Here is a 27,511-nt window from a genome sequence, read left to right on the forward strand (position 1 = left end):
GCATTTGTGGTCATTTAGCACCATGGTCTGGATCTCATCACTATGGTGTCTTATGGTTTGGGTGTACATAGTTTGGGACATTAGATCCCATCAAATATTATTAGCAGTACAGAACATACTGCAAGGAACACACCCGCATTACTCAGGCATGGTGCATGGCCATTATCACCATCACCTTGGCTTACTACTGTACAGCAGTGCAGCATGCATAACACATACTGCATAACAGTGATTCCGTATAACTTCACTTGACAACAAACTTTCATGGACCTTGGTAATGTTACCACTCATATCAAGTGCACATGTGCTCGTGCAAGTAAAATCATTTGAGCAGCAATACCTTGGTTTGGGCGAGTTGGTTCATATTGAGTTTTCACAAAAACGCACTTAAGACAAAGACAAAAGGAACACATATGACAGTCCTGTCATCTATGTTCCTTTCCTCTTTGTCTTTAGCGCATTTTTATGAAAACTTTCATTTGAGCAAGTCCTGCACGGTTGGTCAAATGTAAATGTTTCACATATACATTTTGCTGATCCACTTGCATTTACATTCACATTTACCAGTGAGCATTTTTGTTTATAAGTGGCAGCGTGCATTTACATTGTACACTGCTACATTTTAAGCATAAAGTTGTCAATTGCACCAGAACTGTGTATGCCTATGTTTGAGCAGACAGTATTTTGTCACTAATTCGCTCCATTGTGTCTGCAGTCAAACCTGGCCTTGGAAGAAGACCTTCTTCTTGTGGACGATGAAGAAGAGGAAGACAGCGAAGCTCGCTCCTGGCGACGATGATGGCCTCACCTTCAACTGTCATCCTTCTTATTTTTATTTTTTTTTTCTATTGTGACGCTTATTGTCAACTTTCTTGCGCGCTCCATTTATAATGTATTTCTGTACATATTGTGGCCTGTATGTCACTTTTTTTTTTTTTTAACAATCTTGTGCATACAAAATAGTACACCCAAACATGCCACAACACAACATGGTGAAAGCAGAGCTTTGTTTTCATTTTTCTTTTGTTTGTGACTCGCATATTCGTAGATGTTGCTAGTTTCACCGTCTCTTTTTTTTTTCCATTTGTAATTGACACCACCGTTCCATCCTTAGTTGTCTGCATTCTTGCATGGGATTCACTGAGGCAACTTTGATTTCCCATGCAGTTTTCGGCAAACTCTTTGGGCCAGTTCCGAACCCGATGCTAGAGTCTTGTAGCATCTTAGTTATTAATGAGGGAATGCATACCTTGGATCTGGTTTTAGGTTATCGCACCTTCATACAACATTAACCTCTTCAGTTTTTTCTTTTCTGCTTCAAAAAAAAAAACTTTTTCAGTTAATGTGCTAAGGTTCGAAACAGTCTTTTTCTCTTCCAGTTTTTATTTTATTTTGAATATATATAACTTGGTTACAGAGCTCTAGACTTATTTTCATGCTAGTCGGCTTTGCGCCATTTTGACGTGATGGAAGGCAGTGACGTTGTTTGTTTAGGTCAGCTAGTGCATTTGCCCTAGCATGGTGGTTATCATACTGTGCTTTAGGATTCTTTTTTCCCGGTCCTGCTGAATATGTATTCAGTGCCTTTAAGCGACAACTTTCGCTCTGCTGTTCAATTGATTATCTTGGCCCAATCTCGGCTGTTTTTTTCCTCCTTTACTCTTTTCACAATGAGTTTTTCTTACTTTTTTTCTTGCTTGGCAAGGTGTGTAAATAGTTTTTTTCCGTAAAATAAAATTGCAATCAGTATGCAACACGTTACACATGCAACAGAGACACAGCATGCATGGTATGGATCTTGCAACTGCAAAAAAGGCAAAGACAAAAAAAAGAAAGAGAGAGAAAAAGAGAAGTGCTGAAAAAAAAGAAAGAAAAAAGTGGAATAGCCAAATTTGTCACCTTTTTGCCAGTTTTTTATGGGTCCACACAGAAAAAAAAAAGAAAGAAAACAAAAATGCTGTTGCGGCGGAGCTTCGATTACCGACATTGTTCTCCGTCCGTACCCTCAAACTCAATCCAAGCACCGAAGACAGAAGACAAGAAGTTTGGATTCAGAAACCAAAAGATGAAGATTGACGTGGTTTGGAGCTGCGATGGACCGCATGGTATTGTAAGTATAGCACATTCAAAAAGCACACAGGCTAATTTTTGTAGTTGTGTTTCAGGGTGACAGGCATCCCATGCAAGTCGCAACACAAAGTATTTTGGTGCACTTTAGCAATGGTAAGTGACCTTTCCTGCTCATATCTCATGCAAGCATTAGCATTAAAGTGGTGTCTAATGGCACTTTCTTTTTGTGATATGATGTGAAAAACTTTCTTTGTGTGGGATGTACTTTCGTGTACAAATGGAAAGTGAGAAAGTTAGGTACAACTAGAATGTATTTTCTCGTTTCAGTTTTCTCCACTCGCCTTGGTATTGGCATCACTTTGGCTTGTACACTTTGTTTGAGGCTTATACTCTCTTGTGCAGCCAGACACGTAACACCATGAAATGGCAACCTTAAATTTTTACTCAAGAAGTTTTTTACTTTATGTCTTCTGATTTATGTTTGTGCTTAGTGGTGCTGTATGGTCAACTTCCGGGATCAACAAAAAAGCACATTGCTCACTGAAACTTCCTTCTATAGCCAATCTGGGAGCACCTGGCACAGCGACAAGTGGTACTGCAGATAGACTGGTGTATATACTCGTGTAACGACCACAGGTTTTTTTTTTTTTTTTTGAGATTCGTGGTGCAAAATCAGGGGTGCAGCCCCTATTCTCAGAGAAAAATGCTTTTTTTTTTCGTAAATATTTTTGGTGGTACTTGCCTTTATTGAACTACAGTACTCACTTGTACTGGCTCTGGCTGTTCTTGGTTATTCCCGTAGCATGTCACCTACTGGCTGGAATAAATGGTGACGGCAGCGTCTCGGTGACAACCGCTTAACCTTGGAGTCTGTGCTTTTGCTACCTGGAGGCACCCAAAAGCTCGGCATGACTGACTTCTTTTGCCGACAATTAAAAAAAAGAAGCTTCAGAATTCTTGCACCACACCACAGATAACTGCCTACCTTCTCAATAATCAGGGGTGTGGCTTATACACAAATAATTTTTTAATGTATATTGGGTGGAATTTTTTTTACAATGTTCTGGGTGTGGCTTTTACATGGGTGCGACCATTTCACGGGTATATACGGTAGGTAGTTAATGTATACCTCAGGTGCAGTAGCCTTGCTTTGTAGAGGTACAAAGCACTTGTGCTAATTTTCCATCATCCCTTGTACTTTAGTGCTGGGCTCAAAGCGCATTATCTACCTATGGTTGAACTTACAAGTGTACAATATCTGCTGCCAACTTTCATTAAGATTAACAGACACTTGTTATTAATAGACCAGTCAGTTTGCGTTTTACAGCATGGTGATGTATACTGACCCACAGAGAATTTTGAACAAAATTTTATCCAGCAACAGTGAATTGGCAGGCCTTATGGAGGGGGCATGCTAGTTTAGATATTGTCTGTATATTATGGCCAACTATGATAAAAATGCACAGACTTTATTCATTAGTTTTTCATGCTGATTTCAAATATGTATGCGACAATTTTGCTTGTAGATCCATTAGTTCAGGAGATAGATAAAGCTACCACTCTTGTTTCTGGAGACAGTAGGAGAGAACTGCTCAGCAGAAATCTAATATTTTTGGGTAGGTAAATATAGTAGAACTTTATTTATACAATTTCCCGGTGCCAACGTTCTCTATCAAGAGCATAAAAAATGACCCAATACAGGTAAGCCTTTTTACCGATTCATATACAGGAAGACACAATCTTTCGGCACCAACATTCAGTGGATCACCAGACCACAATTGTATGATACAATCTCCAGCCGCTACATCCCATGCAAACAAGAGAAAAGGTGCAAGGCGAGCACGATCGACAACAGTAGCCACCCGCCGCAGTGGCTTCCCCACAATAGTCACCTGCCCATCTCGCATGAAAACGCCCACGCGCACACAAGTTTCCTATTCTGGTACCAAAGATTCTCCTCCCGAGTCGTTGCACACTGCATTCACCGCTATCGCCACCAGCCCTATAGCAATAAGCATATTCACCTATCTGTTTCACAGTGTGTGGGCCATAGGTGCCACTGGAAGCGTACTGCACGCCTTTTAATGGGTGATAACCCAAATTCATGGCCGTTCCCTGCTGCAGGCAGCACAAAGGGAGGGTCATGTATCGCTCTGGTGGCATTGTTGTGGCGCAGCAGCTCAATTTCGTTTATATTTCCTGTTGCAGTCTTAAAACAGCATGCAGTAGGAAAACGACAATGTGCGTATCGAGGTTACACCAGCTTGGCGCACTTTATGCCGCAACGTTTTAGTGCCGAGTGGGCACGTCAAATTTCCCACAAAAATGCTCCGCTTGAAGCAGCTGCTGACCCAAGCTGAATTTGAGGAGCACAAACGTAAGCTTGCCCCAAGCCGCAAAAATAATGTGTCATGGTCCCCACGGGCCCCACCAGCTCTGTATGCGTCAGCGTTTCATGCTGAAATTATTTGCGCAACACTTCAGATTACATTGATGACAACTGCACTTGAGTCTGTCAAATTATTTAGTGAGTTCAGATCATATGTTTTCCCGGTTAGCAAGCTTTTTCTCGCATTTTTTCTTCAAAATGTATCAGCAAGGTTTTACTGTACTAGAATATGCAGTATATGCAGTGCTTGAAGCAGGTTTCAAATCAAATAATAATTAGTCATTCTGCAGAAGATGATCAGAGTTCAGTGTCTGTACCATGACTATTGAGAAGAAAAAAAAACAAAATCAAATTTTGAAAGTATATGGGCACAACATTACAGTTTTGCTCCCAGCACTATCTGATTACTGATTGAGCTTTATGTTAAAGAAATGCTACAGTTTCGCCCGAAAGCAAAGCATCGATTGCGATAACAAATTATTAGACAGCAACACAAAGTAAGAATAGTAGCTTTATTGGCCGCATAAGCTTGTAAATATTCGCTTATTAACTAAACTAACAAGCACGGTGTCGCACATGCATAGGCAAACATGAACGCATCTTACTCAATGTGTTCTCTTCCTCCCTGCCTTTCTCCCTTGTGTGCAGGAGGTCAAACCACCATCCTTCTCGGCTTACCCTCGCACGCTTTCACACGCACCGAAAGCGTATGGAGTGCAGCTGCAATGTTACCACACTTGGACTTTATGATGAACAGCAGGGCAACGCTGACGACAGCTGCAGATATGCACCAATAGTGTCCATATAATTGCTATCACAATAAAAAAAATAATGGCTCTAGCTGTTCTAGATCATGAGATACCACTCCAACAATTAGTAAATTGACCAAAAAACATGTTTTGTGAAAAAGTGCCTTTTCAGTGTCAACTTCAGCTCAGATTCAACTCGTATATGTAGCACAAAATAATATTTCAGGTAAAATAGTGGCCTTATAAGTAAAATTAAAATTAAATTATGGGGTTTTACATGCCAAAACCACTTTCTGATTATGAGGCACACGTTAGTGGGGGACTCCGGAAATTTAGACCACCTGGGGTTCTTTAACGTGCACCTAAATGGTCTTATAAGTATAAAATTATATATGTATACATGTACAGAGAGAGTAGCTGTATGATTTGGTGCCGTTATTTCATTTTTAGAACCCAGACTATATTAGCCACCTTATGTAATCAAGAGGACTACAAAACATTGTCTGGTCTTGTCTGGTCGAGCAAAAGCATCAGTTATACAACAGATTACTGCACAATTAAAAAAAATATTGCAGCAGATCCGAGTTGGAATCTATATACAGCGAAGCTTTGTTTGAGTGCATAAAGAGTCGAAACACGAGTATATGCATGCACATACACACAAAAATTATACCGAGCCTTTTTTTAAGTGGAATTGTTGACTACTACCGAGTACGTGGGACGCGTTGAGCACGTGAGGGTTTCAGAGCCAGCATGCACATACATATAAAATGCAATTCAAATCCATTCTATCCGCAAGAAGCGTTTACTTCCTCATTACCATACAGCCGTGGATTTGTGAAGGTGAGCTTCCTGGTTCTTTTTTTTCTTTCCCCCGCACTGCCGGTGGTGGCGCAGATGCAAGCACCATCTGGTGGTGCTGCAAGGCACCCAGCGACGTGCTCAGCATGTGTGCTCTGTTGTGATTGGTTGTCCTATTCAGCAAAATAGCAGCCAGGCCGCAGCTCCCACGGTCACGAAATACGGCGAGGTTCGTAAGGAAAAGCCTCGCTTTTAAAACAAAGCTTGATGTTGCAGAGTCAACAGACGTCTTATCCACAAAGTTGTGAATGCAGTTTGTGAACAAGAAGCCAGCTGTGGTATACAACTTGATGATGGCCTGCAGCAAACTTATTCTGTTGGTGGATGAGTGAATACCACTCGCACACTGTGAAATTTGATTTTGCTTTACCACTGGACAAGAACAGCTTCAGCACGGACGTGAAGTTGCAGCAATGCGCATTTGCCATTCAACATTTGTAGCTATTGCAGTTGCTGCTGTTACGATTTAAATACCAGAATCTCATCACCTTCTCCAAGTTTGAAATTCTCTGCTGTATTTTTGATTTTGTAAGAGAGGTGACCCACTGTGATGTTCTGCTGGTGAGCACAAGGTCACAGGTTTGAATCCTAGCTGCTGTGGTCATAATTTAATGGGAATGGAATGCAAGAGTGCTCATGCATCAAGCATACTATGCATGTTAAAGGGAGCCTGAAACGATTTTGATGATTTTGTACAAACATACCGAGTCGTTAGAGTAGGTCCTGATCATTAATTGATGTATCTAAGTGCTTTGCGTAAAGCCTGTAATTTATTATAAGGTTTTAAATATGTACATCGCTGCCGATCGCACTACACTGCTCGGTGGAATTTTCAGCCGCCCCTACCCATATGACGTAAATCACCCAATCGACGTCGGTAGGGCGAGCTATCCAATTGGCTGCCTAGGGCGCGTCATTGATAATTTTTCCACTTTTATGGTGAACAAATGATGTTCATAATAGTTGGAATGTTAGTTAATTTGCTTCTATAGAAAGGAAGTAGCAGAAAGAGAATGCACAAGAACAATTTCTCACTACACTTAAGCACTTCAGGCACACAGCAAGCGTCGTCAGCTTGTGTTGCAACATGCTCCATTTTGACGAGAGTTCCGCAGTCAGAGTCGGTCTGTCTTTTCGCGAGCACTATGATTCGACTTTGTTGCGTTGTGGACTGCAAACGTAGCTACTGGCAATATGTCAAGCTGAGGCATCGTGTCCCTCTGCAAGGCAGCAGACGAGCGAACTGGCTGCAGCGCCAGGATTTGCACATTTACGGCTGTCACTTTACACCGGAAGATTACTAACGCAATAGCATTTCGTGAGCCCAGTATTAAGGTAAACGCAAACGCAAGGGAACAGGGTTTGGCGGTTTGACTGCATCGTTCATGGGATGAGCAGAAGCGCAAATGTGAATGGTCTGCACGGTGCAGCCACCTGGTGGCACAGAGCTCAATCACACACAGCAGCAGCAACGAAATGTATCCTTCTTTGCTGCTGGTGTAAATTTTTCGCAGGAGTGTAATCATTAACACATTGTTTTTGTAAATGTTTATTATGTTTTACACTTGGTTAGAGCAATATTAGCTCTTTGTTTGGCTGGTTGAGCTCCGCGCCAACGGGTGGCTGGACCATGGTATTGATCACGTACATCTACACTAAAGTTCCTTCATTAGTTTGAGTTTATGCCTCCACCCGGTGGCACAGAGCTCAATCACACACAGTAGCAGCAACGAAATATAGTCTTCTTTGCTGCTGGCGTAAATTTTTCGCAGGTGTGTAATCATTAACACATTGTTTTTGTAAATGTTTAATATGTTTTACACTTGGTTAGAGCAATATTAGCTCTTTGTTTGGCTGGTTAAGCGCTGCGCCAATGGGTGGCTAGACCATGGATACCGATCAGGTACATCTACGCTAAAGTTCCTTCATTACTTTGAGTTTAAGCCTCGACCGTTCCGTCAAAATGCCCAGCTCACTTGCGGTTACCAGACACGTTCGGCGCTGCGATAGAACGCTCGCAACGCACCCTCTTGCTTGGGGTCGACTGCCAAGCAGCTGGCGGAGAGTTTGGAGAGGCTTCACACGCTCGCTCCTAGAGAACCAGGAGTCGACAACATGACGTGCCATCATGACGCAGAACCAGTGAAGGCAAAGCTTAGCCCCTATCACTCGGCAAACGAGTTGAGGAGAAAATGCATGACTGTGGAGGAGGGTAACTTGTAATCATCCGTAGCTCTCTTAATATGAGACATCTCACACAAATTGTGGTGCGAATGATTAACTTTATCTCTACCCTATGCGTCTACAAAATTTGTTTGAACCATTTCAGGGGCCCTTTAAAGAATAGCAGTTGCTCCAGCAAACATTTGCATCCACTTTTTCTCGGTGTTTTACCACCTTGTTTTCCAGTTGCAGATGGCATCTTTTATCCCTGTGTTGGTTTCTTGAACTCGAGCATGGTGCTAAACAAGTAATTACTGCGAACAATCTGCAAGAAACAGATATGTCCATTTGGCTGCCTGCAGGCTGCATCTGTCTTTGATAACGTACACTTCGTGATGAAATGCTTTCATAAAGCTCTTTCACATTTTGTTCGACAAGCATGAGGCGTCTTTCAATAAGTAACCATTAAGCACTCTGCTTTTCATGCAAACATCACAGCACAAGACGTGCGCATCATTTATGTACATTCCAGTATTTGCAGTGGTACCATGTCACTATGATATTCGGCACATATGGTACTTAAAACATATATAGCGAATTCGACGTTTCAGTAGAATGGATTACGAGAAAAATTAGCACCATTATTTGGAGTACATGCAGAAAGAGGCTAGTGTGTGCCAAGGGTTCTGAATTTTTATGTAATACAAGGCCAGCAGAAATCCAAATTGCTATTGTTTATGTAAGCAGCCCAAAATTTAGTTATTTACTGTGTCGGTACTAGCGCATCTTAGTCCAGAATACAGCTTTGAATTTCAAGGTAGCTAGATGTCAGGCTGCTTAGAAATCCACCTTCTGGGATGCTGACCTTTATAATGACGCCAATTATATAGTTTTTCACATAAGTTTGTCGAGTACACAGCATGCAAGAGAGAGCCCTGTTACATTCTGGGCACCCAGCCAAAAATTAAGGCATCTTGAGGCATTAAATGATCTTAGCATAGCCTCCTGTATACTTTTGTGCCTGCCGGATCAACTCAAAACTACCACTGTCCCTACGAACACGTCACATGATGAAAGTTGGCGCTTATTGAGGGCAAGGTAACAGCAAACAGTGCCCAAGCTTGGTGAGCGAACCATATAGCTGCAGCACAGAGTTTGTATCTCGGCAGCAACAGTGGTTCCAAGTGACAGGTGCAGGTGGCACAGATTGCATCGTTTAGGAAAGCAACTAGAGACAGAACTTTATATTTTATTTATTGCAGTATTGATGTTGTATTGCTGACCTGCCGTTTATCAGCAGCAAAAATGCAAAAATATGCAGTTATTTTCTTCCGACGAGAACACCTGTTTTTTGCAGAAATGGGTCTTAACACGCGCTCTGCTTGGACATAGCATCACAAGCTGTCGCTACCGGCACTGTTACTGCCGTCCAAGTCTGCAATTGCCTGGTGTTCCATGAAGGGAAATGTATGTACGGACAAGTTACAGTCTCTATTGTTCATTATGCCTAAATTTTGAGGATCTTCTGAGCAGTGCATATACACAGACAGAACAGACTCAAACCTGTTTATTGTTACTAAAATTTGCAGCCACGACTGTTCAGCTACCACTCAAGTTGGACCGGGTACTTCCCAGTGAGGCATGCTGTGCAGTGGCCGACCTCCTTGTTGCCACCGTTGGGACGTTGGACGCCCCTCTGAACAGCAGCGGTCAGGCCTTCGACGGATAGGTAGACTAGGCTGGCAGCCCCGAGTGTGTCCGCCAGCTGCTTGGCATCCAGTGTATTGGCAATGAGCTCCTCCTTCGTTGGAATGTTTATACCCATGTAACATGGGTAGTGCAGAGGAGGCGAGGCAATGCGGATGTGCACCTGAAAGAACAGACAAGGCACAGCGGCGCTGAAGGTGTCTCCAAGGGACTCTTGAGACAAAGCATGTTGCGGTGCGTGAAATAAATGTGATGATGTGATTGTGAAGTGATTGGGGCCAACAAGCAGTTATCCCTCTCAAGACAAGCCCAGACAGCACGCCATGTCCGAAAATAGTCCAAACCAAGCAAAATAGTGCCCCAAATGAATTTATTAATAAATACAGCTAACTGCAACTAAAAACATGGTTAGAACAACTGAAAGTTGAGCAAGATGGTAGAAATTTATGTTACCGAAACTTAAAGGCAGGCATGGACAGTAGGAGGAACGAAAGAATGGCAATTGTGTTGTCCTGTTCATTCCTTCTTGCGTCCGTGTTTGCATGCCTGCCTTTCAGAAACATAAAAGCATGGTTTGTACAATACATATTTGTACTGTTTCAGAGAGTAGCCGAGTTTGTTGAGTTGACCAAAAACTGTTCGCTGTAACTTTAATTCTCTTCCTCTATCAGCAATGGTGACATGTACTTTCCAACAGAACTATCCCGATTTTCAACAATATTTACTGATATAAATAAATACTCTGTTCCAGACTTGTAAATTTCCTCAAAAACTTGGGAATAAAGCACAGCAAGACAAGTAGCGATATCTGCTCTAACAAAGAGAAAACAAAGATAACTGAGTTCTGTGCAAAGTGTGCTTTGACTGCACATGCGAGGTGACTTCACATAATGCAAGCATCACAAGAAACGCCTTAATGATCCTACAAACACTGAAATATTTGCAGTGTACTTAAGCATCTCGGGCAGAAGTCAAAGCTATAGGGGCATGGCGTATTTGTTGTATATTCAGCCATTACGTTTTTTTTTTCTAGAGCTTGTATATATATGTGTGTGTGTGTGTGTGTGTTTGTGTGTGTGTGTGTGTGTGTATATATATATATATATATATATATATATATATATATATATATATATATTACACATTTCTTTTTTGGCCACCAGTTAGTAAAGAAAGTTATATATAACCACGCAAAAAGAAATTATCTCCTGGTCAAGAGGGAGTTAAAAATTGGCTACTAGATGGCAGCTATGATAACTCACTGCAGTATTCTGACCTAAGCGACCACATACGTGTCACATACACAAGCCACCAGCTAAGCATAAGTCATTTAAATCAAGTTCAAGCACTGCAAACTGCTTGAATTCCACAAATGTTCACCGATTCCTGCAGTTGTGCACTTGACGCAAAAGTCATAGTATTATTTTGTACTTGTGCTAGCTTCCTGGCAAAGATTTAAAGCACCATTCATATGTAAAGAAATACATATTCAAGTTATTATTCTCTGCCCACTTGAAAATTGGAAAAAAAGAAAAGAAAAAGTGGACCAATAGTTCCACTCTTGAAACACTGTTTAAAGCAAGTCCTTTTTCTTCTTTTGGGTACTGCAGTGTCTGAACAGAATTCTAGCCATGCAAAGCCCCTGCACAGTCTTAAATATGGCCAAAGTGTGCAAAGCATACTGCTACAAATCGTCTTGTGCAAACAAACCTCTTTAGCACCAGCCTCCTTGAGCAACTTGATGATGCTTCCCACAGTAGTGCCTCGCACAATGGAGTCATCGATCAGAATGATGCGCTTGCCATGGAAGTTGTCGGACAGCGGGCCAAATTTTTTCGCAACACCAAGCTGTCTTAGACGAGTGCTTGGTTGAATGAAAGTGCGGCCGACATAACGATTTTTGCAGAGGACTTCTGCGTATGGTATCCCCGTCTGCAAAGTGATGAAAATGACACATAGCTTAATAAATGAAACACCTGTCATGTCGGCAGCAAATCTACATGCAGGGCTATAAGGATAACCTCAAATTTGTAGCCTGGAAAATGAACTTGTAAACAGCTGAATGACAGATTAGATTTATTTACTTTAATGTCTTAAAATGCAACACTTGGGCTATCAGGACACGCTAATGAAGGACTCCAGATGATGCTTGCTGATCTCAACCCACATTTTGTTATGTTTAATTTAATTTTACATTGCTTTCTTATATTTCACACTAAGTGGCTGATTCCAGCCATAGCAGTGGCGTCCAAGTCATGTCCCAGCCAATAACAAAAGGCAAAAGGAATGGAAAATGAAATGCATTCATACAGCTCCTGGAGTTCTTTATTATGCATGTAATTCTAAGAACATGGACAACTTTCTATACCAAACTGATTAGAATGCGGCTGTCACATTCTGTGACATCCAGATAACGTCTGACCTCATGCTGAGCAGCAGAACACCACAGACACTGAGCCAACCCAGCAAGCCTAGTAAGCAATCCTCATCCTGCCCGATTATAAGCGCCGATAATGTGAAAGCATATGTTCTCTGTGATGCTCCTGCACATTGTTGCATGGAAAGACAATACCGCCTATTGGAAAGTGCAAACATAGGTTGGCCTTTACCATCTCGGAAAACCCAAGTGCAGCAGGGGTTGCAGACTCTGGTACCGTGCTGACGATGTCGGCCTCAACAGCAGCTTCTCGGGCAAGCTGCTTGCCGCATTCCCTCCTTACAGTGTAAACCATTTGACCTTAAAGTGAACAAAGAAAAAGTTATAGCACATGGGAACATTTCTAACTTGATTCCTTCATATTTAATGTGTTTCATGCTGGTTGATTTGGTACATACTTGTGAATGGACAGGAAACAAGCGCAGATGTGTACACAGAGGAAGATATGGATGGGAGAAGCTCTGGACTTTTAGTGGAGTGCTCGTCCAGTTTTTCTTTTGTGCGCGTTTGATGGTTTCCTGTTCATTTACAAGTTTCACATAGGTGACTACATGTGTGGAAAAGGATTATATTACAACATTACTGCCTATGGCTTACCTTCAAAGATGCTGTCTGGCCTTGCAAAATAAACATATTCAAAAATGCAAAATGCTGGAGGCGCAGTGTAGGGCCTCGGAACCACACAGACTGACTTGGGCCCATGTTTCGTAATCTCCACAATTTCGCCTGGAAGTACTTCACGGTAAAGCACTCCGCTGACGGACTTGAAGGCACAGGACTCGGAGGACACAACCCAGCCTTCATATTCAAACTGTGGGTTTGTTTTGTCTGCAACAGATGAACAAGTATAGGACATACTCTTAATTAAAACAGGAAAATCCAAAAATTTGCATTTAATGTTAAGGCCTGGCCTCAAATGTGTGCTTAAAGAAAATATTCTGCCCCTTCATAACATGGGATGCCACTGAAATATCCTTTCTTTCTCTTTCTGATCGACAGGCTGAGTCAAAAGTTCATGGGATGTGGCGTCTGAAAAAAAAGCTGGATATTTCCCGAGACTGGGCATGCCACCTGAATTTTGAATGTGCTACGTGCACTGTGTATGTGACCAACATAGCGTTGTACTGTTTTAATCGCTGCAAGCTAAAACTGGGCTGCCATTCACCTTTTTCATAGGACCTACTTCTCAAACTTTTGACCCTGCCCATACAAGGTCGTAGGACTGCACACGTCGTGAGAAACATGCTAAAAAAATGTTCTTTTACTTTGTTTCACAATGTTTCACAATGTTTCACAATTTCACCTTTAGTTGCAATACAAAAACATAAGCAGACTAATCGAGAATAATATTTATCCAGATTAAGAGAGCAGACCACATTTGAGGTAATAATAATAATATTTGGGGTTTTATGTGCCAAAACCACTTTCTGATTATGAGGCACGCCGTAGTGGAGGACTCCGGAAATTTTGACCACCTGGGGTTCTTTAACGTGCACCTAAATCTAAGCACACGGGTGTTTTCGCATTTCGCCCCCATCGAAATGTGGCCGCCGTGGCCGGGATTCGATCCCGCGACCTCGTGCTCAGCAGCCCAACACCATAGCCACTGAGCAACCACGGCGGGTCACATTTTGAGGTGATTTGAGGTTATTAACAGGCACTGGTTCTAGCAGTGTGCATGCATGTTATGTTATGGATGCATGTTATGTGTGTGAAGTCACTTAAATTTTAATAACTTTCTTGTACTTGTGTGCACTTTTTCCTTGGTTTTTGACAAGCTGAATCTCTTGGATGATCCACAATGTAGCCATTGTGGTGGTAATCAGACTAAGTAACATATGGGGCTTTACAACACTAGATTAACCAGTAATGCAGTGGGTTTACTTCAAAACAATGGAAAGTGCCTGATTTTTATTTTCTCACTATAAAAGACTGAAGACAAAAGAAATAAAGAGGTCTCCTTGGAATACTAGTTCTTAAAATTTCACATCTTTGCCTATGCACTCGCACGTAAAGAAAAACCCTTCAAGACCAATGCAATTGCAAAAAATGGATGTCAGTAGTAATGAATTTTCTCTTTCTGGTAGCTACTTGTCTTCCTTATAACCAAGTTCATAGAATTCTATTTTACAGTCATGACGAGCACCATATAATCTTCTGTAAATGATATCGACCAGGCATGCACGTACAATCTCACCTGAACATGACCAGCAACATGTATTGCTTCGTGTGCAATTTCTCCATCTAGATATGAGTGAAATTGCATGGCTTTGCATGCATGTGCTGACACCACTTTCCTTAGTGGGCACCTGTACGTTTGCAAATTAAATGTTCACTGTCTTAAGGCAATGTTGCCATTATGGGTCTGAGTTTACTGATTATAAATCTCAACCGCGAGACTGTATTATCTTATCTGTGAAACTTCTCTGTCAGATTGAATGTCGAACCGCACATCGTACCGACTACCCCAGCACTCTTAACGAGATAGCAAGACCACTACACCGTGTCTACACAAATTCACTACACCGCATGCTGTAACACATAAAAAGCTTCCTATGATAATGGTGCCATTGTGAACAACAGTTCTCTAGGAAACTCAGAAACATTCTTTTATGACTTCATCAGTGACAATTACTTGCTTCACTGCTACTAGTAAAAGTAATGCTTAGAAAATAAAAAACTTCTACATTAATATGTACACAATTTAGATAATGGAACCAGAAGCAACTTCATGTAAGTGCAAGGAGTAATGCTTAATAGGATGTGCCCTCGTATGTTCTAGAGGCAATAACATAATTAATGTACCTTTGATTCCACTGGGTGGAACTAGGACCCCTATGCTCAGTGGTCTGTTTCCAAATGGGTCACGAACTGCATAGATGGTGTCATCGTACATCATAATGAGCGAATACGCCGTAGGTGTCAGGGTCATGAGATGCCTTATGCGTGCTGGCCAATTGGGACCATCTTCCTCTTCTCCTGATGGTGGAGGCTGACTCAGAATTTGCATGATAAGCTCAGAATCCGATCCTGTCGTTAGCCCCACACCCTTGTTGAGGATCTGCAAAAGCAATTCACTACTGTAATGCACAGAAACCGCATACTTGTCGAAATGCTTTTTTTTTTTAATTCTCACCTTCCTGCGAAGAGCAATGGCGTTCACCAGCTCTCCATTGTGAGCTATGGCAAGCAGACCATGGTTTGTATGTACAACAAAAGGCTGAGCCAATTCGTGCTCCGAGCCGCCGGTGGTTGAATAACGTGTATGGCCTACACCAAGATTTCCCTTCAGTTTCGTCATGGAGTCCTCATTAAAAACATTGCTCACAAGGCCCATTCCTCTGTGAACAGCGAACTTCTTGAGGTTTTCACCCTGGCTTGTCACAATACCAGCACTTTCCTGTCCTCTGCAAAAAGCACAAGATACGACTAGTCTAGAACAGCTAGAACAATAAAGAACTTGACAAGTAGTAAGTCTATGCAAAATAAACGTGATCAACCAACTGCTCTGACCAGCACATGCTTAATTTACTGCCTAAGTGATAGAAGGCGCAAAGATTCTGAGCTCCCAACTTTTTTTTTCCTTTTTTTCTTGTCTCGGTGGTTTTGTTTATTTAGTTGTGGCCTCAAATTACCTTATCGCCACAAACTACTCATGATTATTCATTCTTTTTAATCCTGTTGTGCCAGTATAAAGTTTAAAACAAAAGAGCCAATCGGCCTAACGCTCGTGATTTGCTGCCTCTTTATTATATTGCGAACTGTTTTATGAGACCTTCAGCTATTGCGCACCGTTTTTCTTCGCCCCGCGCAGATCTGCCGGTTATGCTAACGGTCTAAAGACAATGCTACCTGCGAATACAGATGGCGTTACAGTCTTTGCTGTTGGTTTCGCTTTCGAAGCGCGCGAACCGCACAACGAAGTCGTCGCCTTGTTGATGGTTTATGCATCATTCGCGATTTCTCAGTCGTGTGACCGCTCTTAATATTTCGAATAGGCGAAGGTCATATATTTATATTGCGAATGCTGTGCTGGACTGGCACTGCTCGTGTCGCCATCATACCTCAGCTGAGTCTTATCGTCCGTTATCAATGGCCTTAGGCCCTTGCCAGTGTGGGCTGATGGACAGCGTCACCGGCTAGCTCCTCGAGCACGGCATCGCGATAAATCGCCGCGCGCCGTCGTGTTCTAGCGGTGGCGCTCACCTACAGCAAGCAAGTACATCGCCCAATACTTCCACAAGCATGCGCTGTGATGGTCAAACCCACCTGTGCTGCAGGGCGACAAGTCCGAGGCAGATTATGTGGCTCACGTCCAGGTTGCTCGGCCACTCTCCGCTCGCGATGCAGCCAAACACCCCACATGCTTCGCGCAGTTCGTGCTCTTCGTCGAACTGCACTTCTCGAGCCATGCTGGCGGTGTCCTGTGCTGTCCTTCTGAACGTATTGGCTGGGCGCACTTGGCGGTGGCCGCAACGGACGGGGCCCGAAACCGCGCGTTGCCTCGGCTGTGAAATCTGTACTCCACGCAGCTCGCCGTCGCCGCAATCGGCGAGCACGTGGTGCCATTTTCGCCCTCCTCGCCGTCTACTCGCTTGCTGGGCAGCACCCCTCGCCAGTCGTTCTTCGGCGATACTCTTCCGTGATAACGATCCCACCGGCAAGGTTAGCACGGCTTGCCTCTTGGCGCCTATCAGTTGCGCGGCGGGCCGCCTGACGTCTCCGATCCTCCTCGCGGAGCCACCTCCTCTCTCGGCCACTATTCGCGCGCCGCTACTGAAGCAGCTGAAGCCACGTGTTGAGCCCGATCGCGCCTCTCCTGACACCGAGGGTCAATTTGCAGCTCCCCCTGAAAAGGCGGCACTTGGAGCTGCTCTTGTTTTAGGCAGGCCCGTCGATTGTCTCCCTCCGCATTTGCTCGCACCTCCGCCAAGGTCGCCGACATCATGGCTAGTGAGTAGCACGCTCGCATATTTACTGCGCCGTTGGAATGCCCCCGTCGCGAACGTTCATTCCCACGCTCTTCGACCGCGTGCTGCGCCTGCAGAAATTCAAGCCCGCGACGCCGTTCGAACTCGCGCTGGCGGCAACTGACACCGCCGCGTTGGCCGCGTCTGCTCGACGCGTAGTGCGAGAGTTATGCGCATCTATGCACTCGCGAGGGGTTTTCGATCGCGTCGTCTACTCCGTCGTCTGGGTGGGTGTGGCTTTCCGTAGGCGCGGTTTGTTTTAAAAGCGCGAAAACATGCTACTCCTCAAACCGGATTGCTCCTTGCCGCCGGCCTTGTGCGTTCAACGCGTGCGGTTACTGTTTTGGCGCTAAAGGAAACAAAAGGCTCTAGATCTTGTTTACGTACTATGTCGGGCTTGTTCGTTTTCCTCCATGCGTCACTAAATTCCCAAGTATGTGCAGCTGCATATTCGCCGTAACTGTGACGGGTAATTGTACCAGCTGCTTTTTGTCGAAATGTCGCATATTTTCATAATGTTTCCCGTTTCTTCAAGACCTCCGAAATCCCGTTTAACCGAACCCGCAAACTGTGGCATGTGTCGTGGAAGATATTTAGCTGCTCGAGAGGTGCGTTAGGCCGCCCATGTTTGCCGCGCGTTTGTTAGATTGCCTTCACCCTTCTCATAAACTACCGCTTCGTGCGACTTTTCTGTCTTTACCCGTATAATGCGGCAGTGGCATTTTGGCTTTGACTAAGAGCCATTGGCATTTCTTCTCTCAGTCATCTTGTTCAGCTACTTCAGCGTGTGCTGCAGTACTATAAAAACAAGTTGTCACAGTACTCTTAAGCAAAATCGCACCCTTTCGCCACTCAATAATCGTCATTTGTCTTGTCCGCATTCCCTTTCTTTAACGCGGCGAGATGGTACTTTCGATTAACGAACGGCATGCGCGTTATCAGCATGACATAGCATTCCCGACAGGAAAGTAGCGGGCGCGGCGTTTTCAAGAAAGGAAACGCAAGGCAGATTATTTTTCTGGCAGAGATACACCCCAAAGGGTGTAACTTGCCTAAGAGTGCACTCTAAAAACAGTTGCACCCCTTGGGGTGTATGTTTGCCACACTCTTAGAAAAATTTACGCCCTTTGGGGCGTATCTTATCCCACAACAATAATCGTCATCCGTGTTGCCCGCGTTTCCTTTCTTTAACGCTGCGAGCCCGGTACTTTCCAGTCACGAACGGCATGTGCCTTATCAGTGTGACGCAGCATTCTCGACAGGAAAGTAGCGAGCGCCGAGTTTTCAGGAAAGGAAACGCAAGCAAGGCAGATGACGATTATTGTTGTGGGACAAATATACCCCCCAAAGGGTGCAACCGTTTTAAGAGTGCACACAGCGATAATCGTCATCTGTCTTGCCCGCATTTCCTTTCTTTAACGCGACGAGCCCGGTACTTTCCAGTAACAAACGGCATGCGCGTTATCAGCATGACATAGCATTCCCGACAGGAAAGTTGCGGGCGCGGCGTTTTCAAGAAAGGAAACGCAAGCAAGGCAGATGACGATTATTTTTGTGACAGAGATACACCGAAAGGGTGTACCTCTGTCTAAAAATGCGCTCTAAAAATTACTCCCTTTGGGGAGTATAATCTGCCACAGTAGGCACGTAGCCCCGGGCCTTGGGTACGTGCCTGATCATTAGTGTCACATTTTTTTCGCGATTCATATACAAGCGATCATGCATCCCAGCTAACGTTAGCGAAGCTGTTTAACGAAAATAAAGATTAGAAAGAGACTGCGCAAAGTACAATTATAAAACCTAATATGTTCGATCGCTCGTCGGAAGTATGTCGATGGAACATGGCGGGTCTTAAGATTGTCTGTTGCACCGTGCTTTTTAAGTTTTCTTTCGTTGAATAGTCTAACGTTAGCTGGGACATCCTATATACGGCATATATTTCTGCTTTCCATATCGCAGCATCATTTGTCACCGCTTGCACTCACTTGTGTACGGTGGCCACCTTATGAAGGGTATAAATACTAATTTAGATATAACAAAAATAAAGCATAACGCTTCTGCTCCATTCAGATTTGGAGACGTAAATCACTCGGTGCACTTTGGCTCCTGTCTCCTGAAAACGCACGGCGCAACGACCAAACTGCGTCCTTGCTGAATCCCGAGACAACTATATGCTCGCTATTATAGATATTTCGGAGGTGCTAGCAGGTACAGCGACAACGAAGCAATCTTCGCACCTAAGTGAACTTCGCCGTAACGCGAGACCGGCAGAAGGGAAACTCACCACGTGAATGGGCAGCTTCAGAGATTGAACCGCTGTAGCTGTACAATAGCACGTTATAGACTGCGCAAGCACATTGTTTCACCTGCGCTCTGTTGTAATATTTTAGCGCATGTATATATGGATACATGCCTGCTTCTTTCGCCTCAATTTACGTAGTAACCGATGTAGATGTCTCCGTAAGGCATATATCGGTCGCGAGATTCCTGTTCGTTATCAGACATTCCCGGACGAGTTGCGAGACACGCGCGGGATACGAATGAAGCCGTCTAAACTGAAACCATCTGCAGGTTGGGACTGCGGCGATGCAGGCTCGAGTTTTACGCGACCTTTGAGACGTGGCTGGTGTTTATACGCCTGCACGCGTATCTTTACGCCTGTGGAATTCGCAGCTTAAGTACCGGCGCGCTATTTGTGCGTTCTGCCGCAGGCGGTCTACGACTGGGCAACAAGGTAATCGAAGGAAAGACCAAGGTTGTGTACGAACTTCCGGATGAGCCGGGAAACGTGGCCCTAGTGTCCAAGGACCGCATCACGGCCGGCGACGGGGCTCGCGCCCACGACCTCCAGGGCAAGGCGGCCATCTCGAACGCAACCGCTGCGAGCATTTTCACCCTGCTCAACAACGCAGGTAAGCAGATGCAAACCATCCAGCAGCGCGAAACGGAACCGCGCCTCAGCTCGGCAGGTCCGAAAAGATAAGGGCGGATATTTGCATGTGCCATTGGAGGTTTCGTGCTGGGCAGTCGAACTGGATCTCGGAACGCTTCAAATATATTCTACGTTTAGACAAAATATATTCGCTTTCTAAATCAAATATGCGTGTTTCCTGCAATATACTTCAGCACAGTTGTGCGCTTCAAAGTAAACATTTGACGCATCTATAGCTGTTGTGTGATCAGAATGAGTCAGTGACTGAAGGATTGCCAATTTTTTTTTTTTTTCGAAGCAGACTTGGCCACCGATACTTTCTTACATGTGAACCCCCTCACTGTCCGCGCCAGGGTTTTGTGGGAGAGCAGGGGGTGAGGGGGGGGTCTCGCTGAACACGACTCTTCATTTTAGTTAGTGTTATTTTAGTTGTGAGCGCAGGGAGCCATTCCCTCCCTTCCCACTCCGTGGTGATAGGAGGGAGGCAATAGGAACGCAGGAGGTGCGCCCCCCCCCCCCCTTCCTCCCTCCTCTCGGGCATCTCTCAAAGCCAGTCTTTGTCGTTTTGGGACGTTGAACCCCGTAATTTGGCTTATTTCCTTTATTTATTTAATCATTCGTTACCGTTGGGCAATACCCAAAATCAAGCACACGTTCGGGTATCGCTTCCTGTTTACGATGCGTCTCAGCGCACTGCCGCTGTCAGTGCATCTGTATAATGGTGTTGTGCTGTGAAGGAAGCCCATGCGACAGCATGGAAACTTCTGCGAGGCGGTTGGTAGCGCATATCTCGACTCCTGGTGAGTGTCGTCCTTCCTCGCCTATGCGCAGCTCGTTTTTTTTTTTTTTTTTTTCAGCGAATGACACTTGAGCGGAGAGAGCTGTTATCTTCTTCAGCCGTCTAGGGGAGGCGATAAAAATCGTCTGGCTAGGCTCTCTCGTGCCGGTTCCCGCTGTCGCTTCAGAGACACTGCGGAGTGTAACGATGGGAGGGCTTATACAATCTCCACGCGCCACGCCACGCAGATAAGCAACCGCCGACACGACGGCTGCGCGATCGTGATTGGCGACGGGAGAAAGCCCTTCGTGTATGCGCGGCGGAACCCCGTGCGACGGCGATGTCTGGTCCTGCAGAGTTTAACCCTTTTGCAAGAAGCTCAACCTGCTGGATTCTGTTAGGCTCATTGTCGAATTCCGCCATATTGTCTGTTCGTGTTCGCTCACCTACGCCCTCTGTTTGGTTCAGAGCGCCGACGTGGCGGAATTCGACAATATGGCGTCCAAAAAGCAACCCGGATTCCGGGTGATAGCGATTTCTGTCGACGGATCCGAGAACTTCCCCTTGCACTGGTGTGGTTCGTGAGGCTTTAACAGGACGCGAAATGAAAATAGCTTAATTACAGCTCTCAGACGGCAGACTTTACCCGAAAGTCACGGTTTGATACGATAGGAATCCATGCATTAACAAAAAAAAAAGCTCTGTGATGTCAGGTCAGAGCCAAAAATCTGACGTCACACGGGCCTGCTTAGTGATTTGGAAGATGGCGACGCCGTTTTCGAGTTATTTGAATTAAACTCCCTGTGACGTCAGAACGTAACGAAGAACACTGTACTTCCTAGCAAGACATTTGTCTGACAACTTTCGTTGGCTCTTCCTTCAGAATAGTGTACAAATTGTTCTAGTACAGTATACTACAGAACGAGTGAAATCCACGAAGAGACCGTGAAACGCGGAGGTCGCGCAGGAAAGCAATCGTTGGTGGTGGTGGTGGTGGTGTTGGTGGTGATGTTGAAGCAGGCGGGGTTAGCCTGGCATACATAGCCGGCAATTATTCCGCCTGATCCTCCTTCGAGTTGAGATCAGGGGTGTGTCACCAGCTGTCGATGAGCCCCGTGTCTCGCAGGAAGGCTATCAGCAGTCGTTGCGCTCTCTTCCTGAACGCCGCGGGCCCTACGGGGAAAACAACGTCCTCAAAGGTCCTGTGCGTGATACCGCTTTTTTGTAGCTTGTCGACCATCGCTTTTCTTTCTGTGTCAAACTGCGGGCATAGCCAAATGAAATGTTCGATGTCGCCAATGTCACCACAGAAAGCACAGAGTGGGGAAGCGCGAAGCCCAGTCTTGAATAACCAAGCTGGGGTGTACGCGGAGGCGGTCCTGATGCGGTATAAAAGCGTCGCTTGTTCGCGTGTAAATCCATGGGTCACACAGGGTTCGTGTGGGTTCTTGTGCATGTCTCTAAAGTGAAGGCGGATTGCACCCTTAGAGTTTTAAAAATGTTTTGGAGCTTTCACTTTTGGGATACATGTAAGCGCTAGCCGTGCAAGGGCGTCAGCTTCCTCGTTTCCATCAATTCCTACGTGTGATGGAATCCACTGAAACCTTATGCTAAATCCTTTGCTCGTTAGGTCGTCAATCAGTGCCAGAGACTGCCTTGTAAATTTCTCTAGAGGTAGGCCCCGATGTAATCTCTGTAATGCTGACTTGGAATCCGTCAGCACCACGACATCACGTGCAGAAAAGGCCCGTAGTTTCCGCAAAGCCGCGGTGATTGCGGCGCTTTCTACTGTTGTAGAGGAAACCACGCGATCCAGTCGGCCAGACCATGACACATCAAGGGATGGTATGCAGAATGCCGCTGCACAGCTATCTGTTTGTGCGCACACCGAACCGTCTGTGTATACTTGTAGGTGGCTTTGAAACACAGTGCTCAAGTGGTTCAGCACAAGAAACTTGGCTTCGGCAGTTGAAATGGTGCGTTTCGTCGGTAGGTGGGGTACATTAAGGCTGCAGGTAACGTCCGGAAAAGACCATGGCGGGTCAAGGCGGCTTTGTTTAGGCCATTGCAGTCCTAAAAATCGGAAGGTGTTCAGCGCCGCATGAAAATGTGAGCGAGTTCTTGCTCTTAGCCGTCGGAGAAGCGCCGTGCCAGCGCGTGACTCGCCCAGCCTTAATAGCTGCGTCAGCAAGGCCTGAGATGCCAAGAGGCGGAGTGGGAGAGACTCTGCCTCATTAGTGACTTTCTTGTTTGAAGCCGCCGTTGGAACTCCCATCGCCAAGCGAAGTCCCTTTCTGTGCACTGCCTCCAAGCGCTCGAATTGAGTCGCTGACGGTGATATCAGAGGGAGCTGATAGAGAAAGCAATCGTTGGCGCAGGCGGAGGAACAGCGGAGGAACTTGCAATTTAAGGCTAAACGTCCTCTTCTCAATTCCCATCACGACCAGCCTGCGCCAACGAAAGCAATCGTTGGCGCAGGCTGGTCGTGATGGGAATTGAGAAGAGGACGTTTAGCCTTAAATTGCAAGTTCCTCCGCTGTTAAATCTTTCTTTTTTTTTTCGCCGAACGAACGTCGATAGTTGTACAACCATGTAACATACCAGTTCAGCCTGACTTATTTGCAAACTTTATTGTCCCTTCAAGGCCACGTTGCGCCGCAAAGCAATATTCCTAGTGACTAAACTTTGGAGCAATATCCACTTAAAATGCACTAAGAAGGAGCAATCTGTGCTGTCACGTCAGATCCTTTGTATATACGTTGCTTCAACCTTTGCTGAGAGGTCGTTAAAGTGACCTTCGTGTGTGCTTCGGTGACAGAGGTTGCTACTGGTGGGTCCAAAGCGGGAGCTTTCTATTAAAGGGCTTACAGGCGGGTCAATGTGCCATACGCGCTGTGCTTGGCGCAGTTCCTTGGCACTTACACAAGGCCGGCGGGTGTCTTACTATGTATCTAAGTGGCAATCGCAGACTCTCGGGTAGCATTCCGGCTCTTTATGATGAAGAGAGTGCCACGCTGCGTTCAGAAAATCCTCGGGGATACGATAGCCCACCGTGCAGCACATTTGATTCGGTGACCGGGCCATGAAGGCCTGGCAGGTAACGAAAGTTTCGAAAAACGAACGTTTCCCGACAGACGGCGTGGCATCCTAGAACACCAGCGTCGCAAGCAACGGGCATGCGCCTCCCCCATCGAGATCTGGATGACGGGGACACCCACGATTTGCGAAAATTCCAGACAGACTCGTATCGAAGTCCACGCCGACTACACGCCATGTCGCCCACGGCCTACCCCAACATGTGCCCGTGGTGCGGAGGCAGGACCACTGTCGTTCACATCTCGTGGGGATATGCGAACTTCGGCCCCCCAAAATCAACGAACTGGCCCTGCCGGGAAGTATTTTTCAACGGGAGCAATGGGAGACTCGGCTCTCCAGCGAGGACCGAGAGGCGTAACTGTAGCACTTCTCGGCCAGGCAGACGGGCAGCGGAGCCCTGGGATGAGGGTGCCACCCATTTGCTCTTTCTATACCTGTTCACTTCATTCATTCTCTCTCTCTCTCTCTCTCTCTCTCTCTCTCTATATATATATATATATATATATATATATATATACAAGGTAAACAGCACAAGTATTGAACTTCAACAGTTTAACAGTTTCGACCGGCCAGAACTGTATAAATTAAATACTTGTTCTGTTTGCCTTGTAGCACCACTCAGGTTATTTACCCACCTACACACACTCTCTCTCTCTCTAACTCTCTCTCTCTCTCTCTCTCTCACTCTCTCTCTCTCTCTCTCATATATATATATATATATATATATATATATATATATAAAGCCTGTTTGGATAATTTCATGAAACAGATACCGATCAGGTTTGTCTGCCACACATAAATGTACAGTCGCGGACAGAATAAAATGCACCACGGTATCTCCGAAAACGTTCAATTACCGAGCAGCCTGTAGCAGTAACCAGTAAAACTGCCCCGGAGAACGTTGTTAGCATATTCTAGTCGAGGTCCAAAATGCAAATACCAGATTGCGTTGTGAGGTTGCGGAGATATTCAGCTTTTTCTTAGATTTCATGGTCCGTAATATTCTGTCCGCGACTGTACATATCTGAGCGTTGACAGAAAAGCGGTTACCCTAGATTAGGTTAAAGCAGCAAGTAAACTATAACATTACAAAATGAAGCGGGGAAATAAAGAATATACAGCTCGAATAAATTCAGCCACAACCTGCAACCTCAAGGAAAAGTGAATAGATCTACCATTGCCTCTACGTACAGAGCTATCTTGTTTTCCATTGGTTGCTCAGAATTCCTTTCTTTTTTTCTTTTTATGCGAAGCATATTACGAGAGCTCAACCCAGCTCCTCAGGCGTGGCGGTGTCGCCATGAAATCACGTGACACCGTGACGTCACGACAGAGGAGAAGTGGCTTTGGCTCAACTCTTGCAAGACGGGCTGGGTGGGAATCGAACCAGGGTCTCCGGAGTGTGGGACGGAGACGCTACCACTGAGCCACGAGTACGATGCTTCAAAGCGGTACAAAAGCGCCTCTAGTGAATGCGGTGTTGCCTTAGAAACGAGCTGTTTCTAAGGCGTGCGTCTCTTGCTCAGGCGCACATTTCGTTGCCGCGCCGAACGCTGCTTTGCTCGACGCTCACCGCGTCCAATGCGGGGCGCGTAGTCGCTGCCCTGTAGCCCATTGTCTTACACCCCTTGGCGGGTCGACGGGAACGCTGTCGCGTTCCACTCTTGAAGGCGAAGCAGTAATGCATAAGTTGTTTCTTCGTCTAGCCGAACCAAATATAGCCAAGCAACAGCAGTTCACCAGGCTAAACAGTGGTTCAACAACTAAAATAAAGGCTAGTATGCTTCGCATCCTGGGCTTAACCTTACCTAAGCCACAGCCATTTTTTTTTTCCTCCTTGTCATTCGCGCATCTGAACAAATCTTGCCGTTCTCGCGACGGCAGAATTTGATCACGATATACGGGCATAACTATACAAACCGAACAAATTTCATACATGCCAAATTATACACGAGCATTATCAGGCTGTAAATTACTCGCATCGCCAACGTTGTGCGCCCACATACGTTCGCAATCTCATGATCTTTTTCCGCGCGTAGTGGCCGTGACACGTTGCGTCTCCCGCACCGAGGCCAGGAGAGATACCGCGAGACAGCATCGCCACAGGGTTGAACGCCCATACGAGGACAAAACAAAGAGCATCTGCCGAGTGCGTGCTTTGTGTACCTTTGCTTTCCTAGATAAGTGGGTGGCCGACGTAACTCGTATAACCCGCCGTGGTTGCTCAGTGGTTATGGTTTTGGGCTGCTGAGCACGAGGTCGCGGGATCGAATCCCGGCCACGGCGGCCGCATTTCGATGGGGGCGAAATGCGAAAACACCCGTGTGCTTTGATTTAGGTGCACGTTAAAGAACCCCAGGTGATCGAAATTTCCGGAGTCCTCCACTACGGCGTGCCTCATAATCAGAAAGTGGTTTTGGCACGTAAAACCCCATAATTAAAAAAAAATTTAACTCGTATACGTCGAATGCGCTACAGTAAAGGGCGCTTGGGGAGCTCATATATAAATATACTCTTGTGTCCAATTGTTCTGCAATGTGTTCTCTAGGGAACACTAAAGATCAACACTAAATAAGCTGAGACTGTAAAAGTTTATCCTCCAAATCTCTATTTTCATTCATGTGGCGGGAAATGGTTAATCACTATAGCTAATAAAAGCAAGAGCAAACTTTCCTTTTAATTTGGCGACATGCAGAACGTATACATCACGGCCGCTATACGTCAGTGTGACGTCTCGATCTTGCCTTTCGTTTCTGAATCACGTCTGGCTTATTCGGACCTTCTCTCGCGTTAAGAGCAACCTTTTAATCTGTTGCAGAAACGTTGATTTGCTAATACATACTAACTTAATTCCCCCTGTTTAATATTTATTTTCCAAATTTTTTTTTCTCTTTTTTAAATGTTTTGAAATGTTTCGCTCGTGTAATGTATTGCTGATGAGACCCTGTAACAGCCGGCAGGTCAACCGTATGAATAAATAAAAGACAAATGTTTAGATCTCGTCAGACGATCAGACGTCAGACGATGTGTACAGAATAGCGGTCGTATAGTGACGTTGATGGTTCAGGCCGCGTTAGCCATGCGTCACTTTCAGATGCTTGAAGATACGCGTATATCTCCACGAGTCCGTCAATTTACCCCCTCGCACAAATGCGAGCAGAACGATACAATCTTTGTTTTACTTTTTTTTTTCGCGGCGCGCAGCGTCTGACGCACGGAGTTGTATAGTCCTCTAATGGTGATCCGCAAATACGGCCAAGAAATCCTGTCATCGATCGACCTGTTTGCTGACAGAGAGAGCGTGTTTCCGACAACCCTGCTTATTAAAAAATTTGAAGTTCGACACACCCTTTATTTTC

At 45.2% G+C, this 27,511-nt stretch overlaps 3 protein-coding genes across 5 annotated transcripts in view; 2 read left to right on the forward strand and 1 right to left on the reverse strand.

The window, feature by feature from the left end:
• swm (Zinc finger protein swm) overlaps positions 1-1,754 on the forward strand; it is a 74,653-nt gene extending 72,899 nt beyond the window's left edge. For both annotated transcript variants that reach the window (XM_065433270.2, XM_065433278.2), the window contains one exon: positions 716-1,754. In XM_065433270.2, coding sequence (XP_065289342.1) covers positions 716-799 — 84 coding nt within the window. In that variant the 3' untranslated portion in view covers positions 800-1,754. The remainder of the gene's footprint in view (positions 1-715) is intronic.
• An 8,027-nt stretch (positions 1,755-9,781) lies between these two features.
• LOC135902946 (amidophosphoribosyltransferase-like) lies at positions 9,782-16,922 on the reverse strand. Its single transcript, XM_065433291.2, has 7 exons — positions 16,646-16,922; positions 15,513-15,783; positions 15,182-15,437; positions 12,974-13,204; positions 12,549-12,676; positions 11,650-11,871; positions 9,782-10,102 (listed from the first exon to the last, which is right to left on the reverse strand). The coding sequence occupies exons 1-7, from the start codon at positions 16,786-16,788 to the stop codon at positions 9,836-9,838; spliced, it is 1,518 nt and encodes a 505-aa protein (XP_065289363.1). The 5' UTR covers positions 16,789-16,922; the 3' UTR covers positions 9,782-9,835.
• Positions 16,923-17,081: 159 nt separating this feature from the next.
• Positions 17,082-27,511, forward strand: part of Paics (PAICS bifunctional enzyme) — a 30,042-nt gene continuing 19,612 nt past the window's right edge. Inside the window, exons 1-2 of one of the 2 annotated variants that reach the window (XM_065433318.2) lie at positions 17,082-17,329; positions 20,058-20,258. In XM_065433318.2, the coding sequence (XP_065289390.1) occupies positions 17,323-17,329; positions 20,058-20,258 (208 nt within the window). In that variant the 5' untranslated portion in view covers positions 17,082-17,322. Of the gene's footprint in view, positions 17,330-17,500; positions 17,574-20,057; positions 20,259-27,511 lie in introns of those variants that run through there. The other variant, XM_065433311.2, reaches the window with a different exon arrangement.

The sequence above is a fragment of the Dermacentor albipictus genome, chromosome 3 (genome assembly GCF_038994185.2).
Source record: "Dermacentor albipictus isolate Rhodes 1998 colony chromosome 3, USDA_Dalb.pri_finalv2, whole genome shotgun sequence".
In the NCBI taxonomy this organism is placed as follows: domain Eukaryota; kingdom Metazoa; phylum Arthropoda; class Arachnida; order Ixodida; family Ixodidae; genus Dermacentor; species Dermacentor albipictus.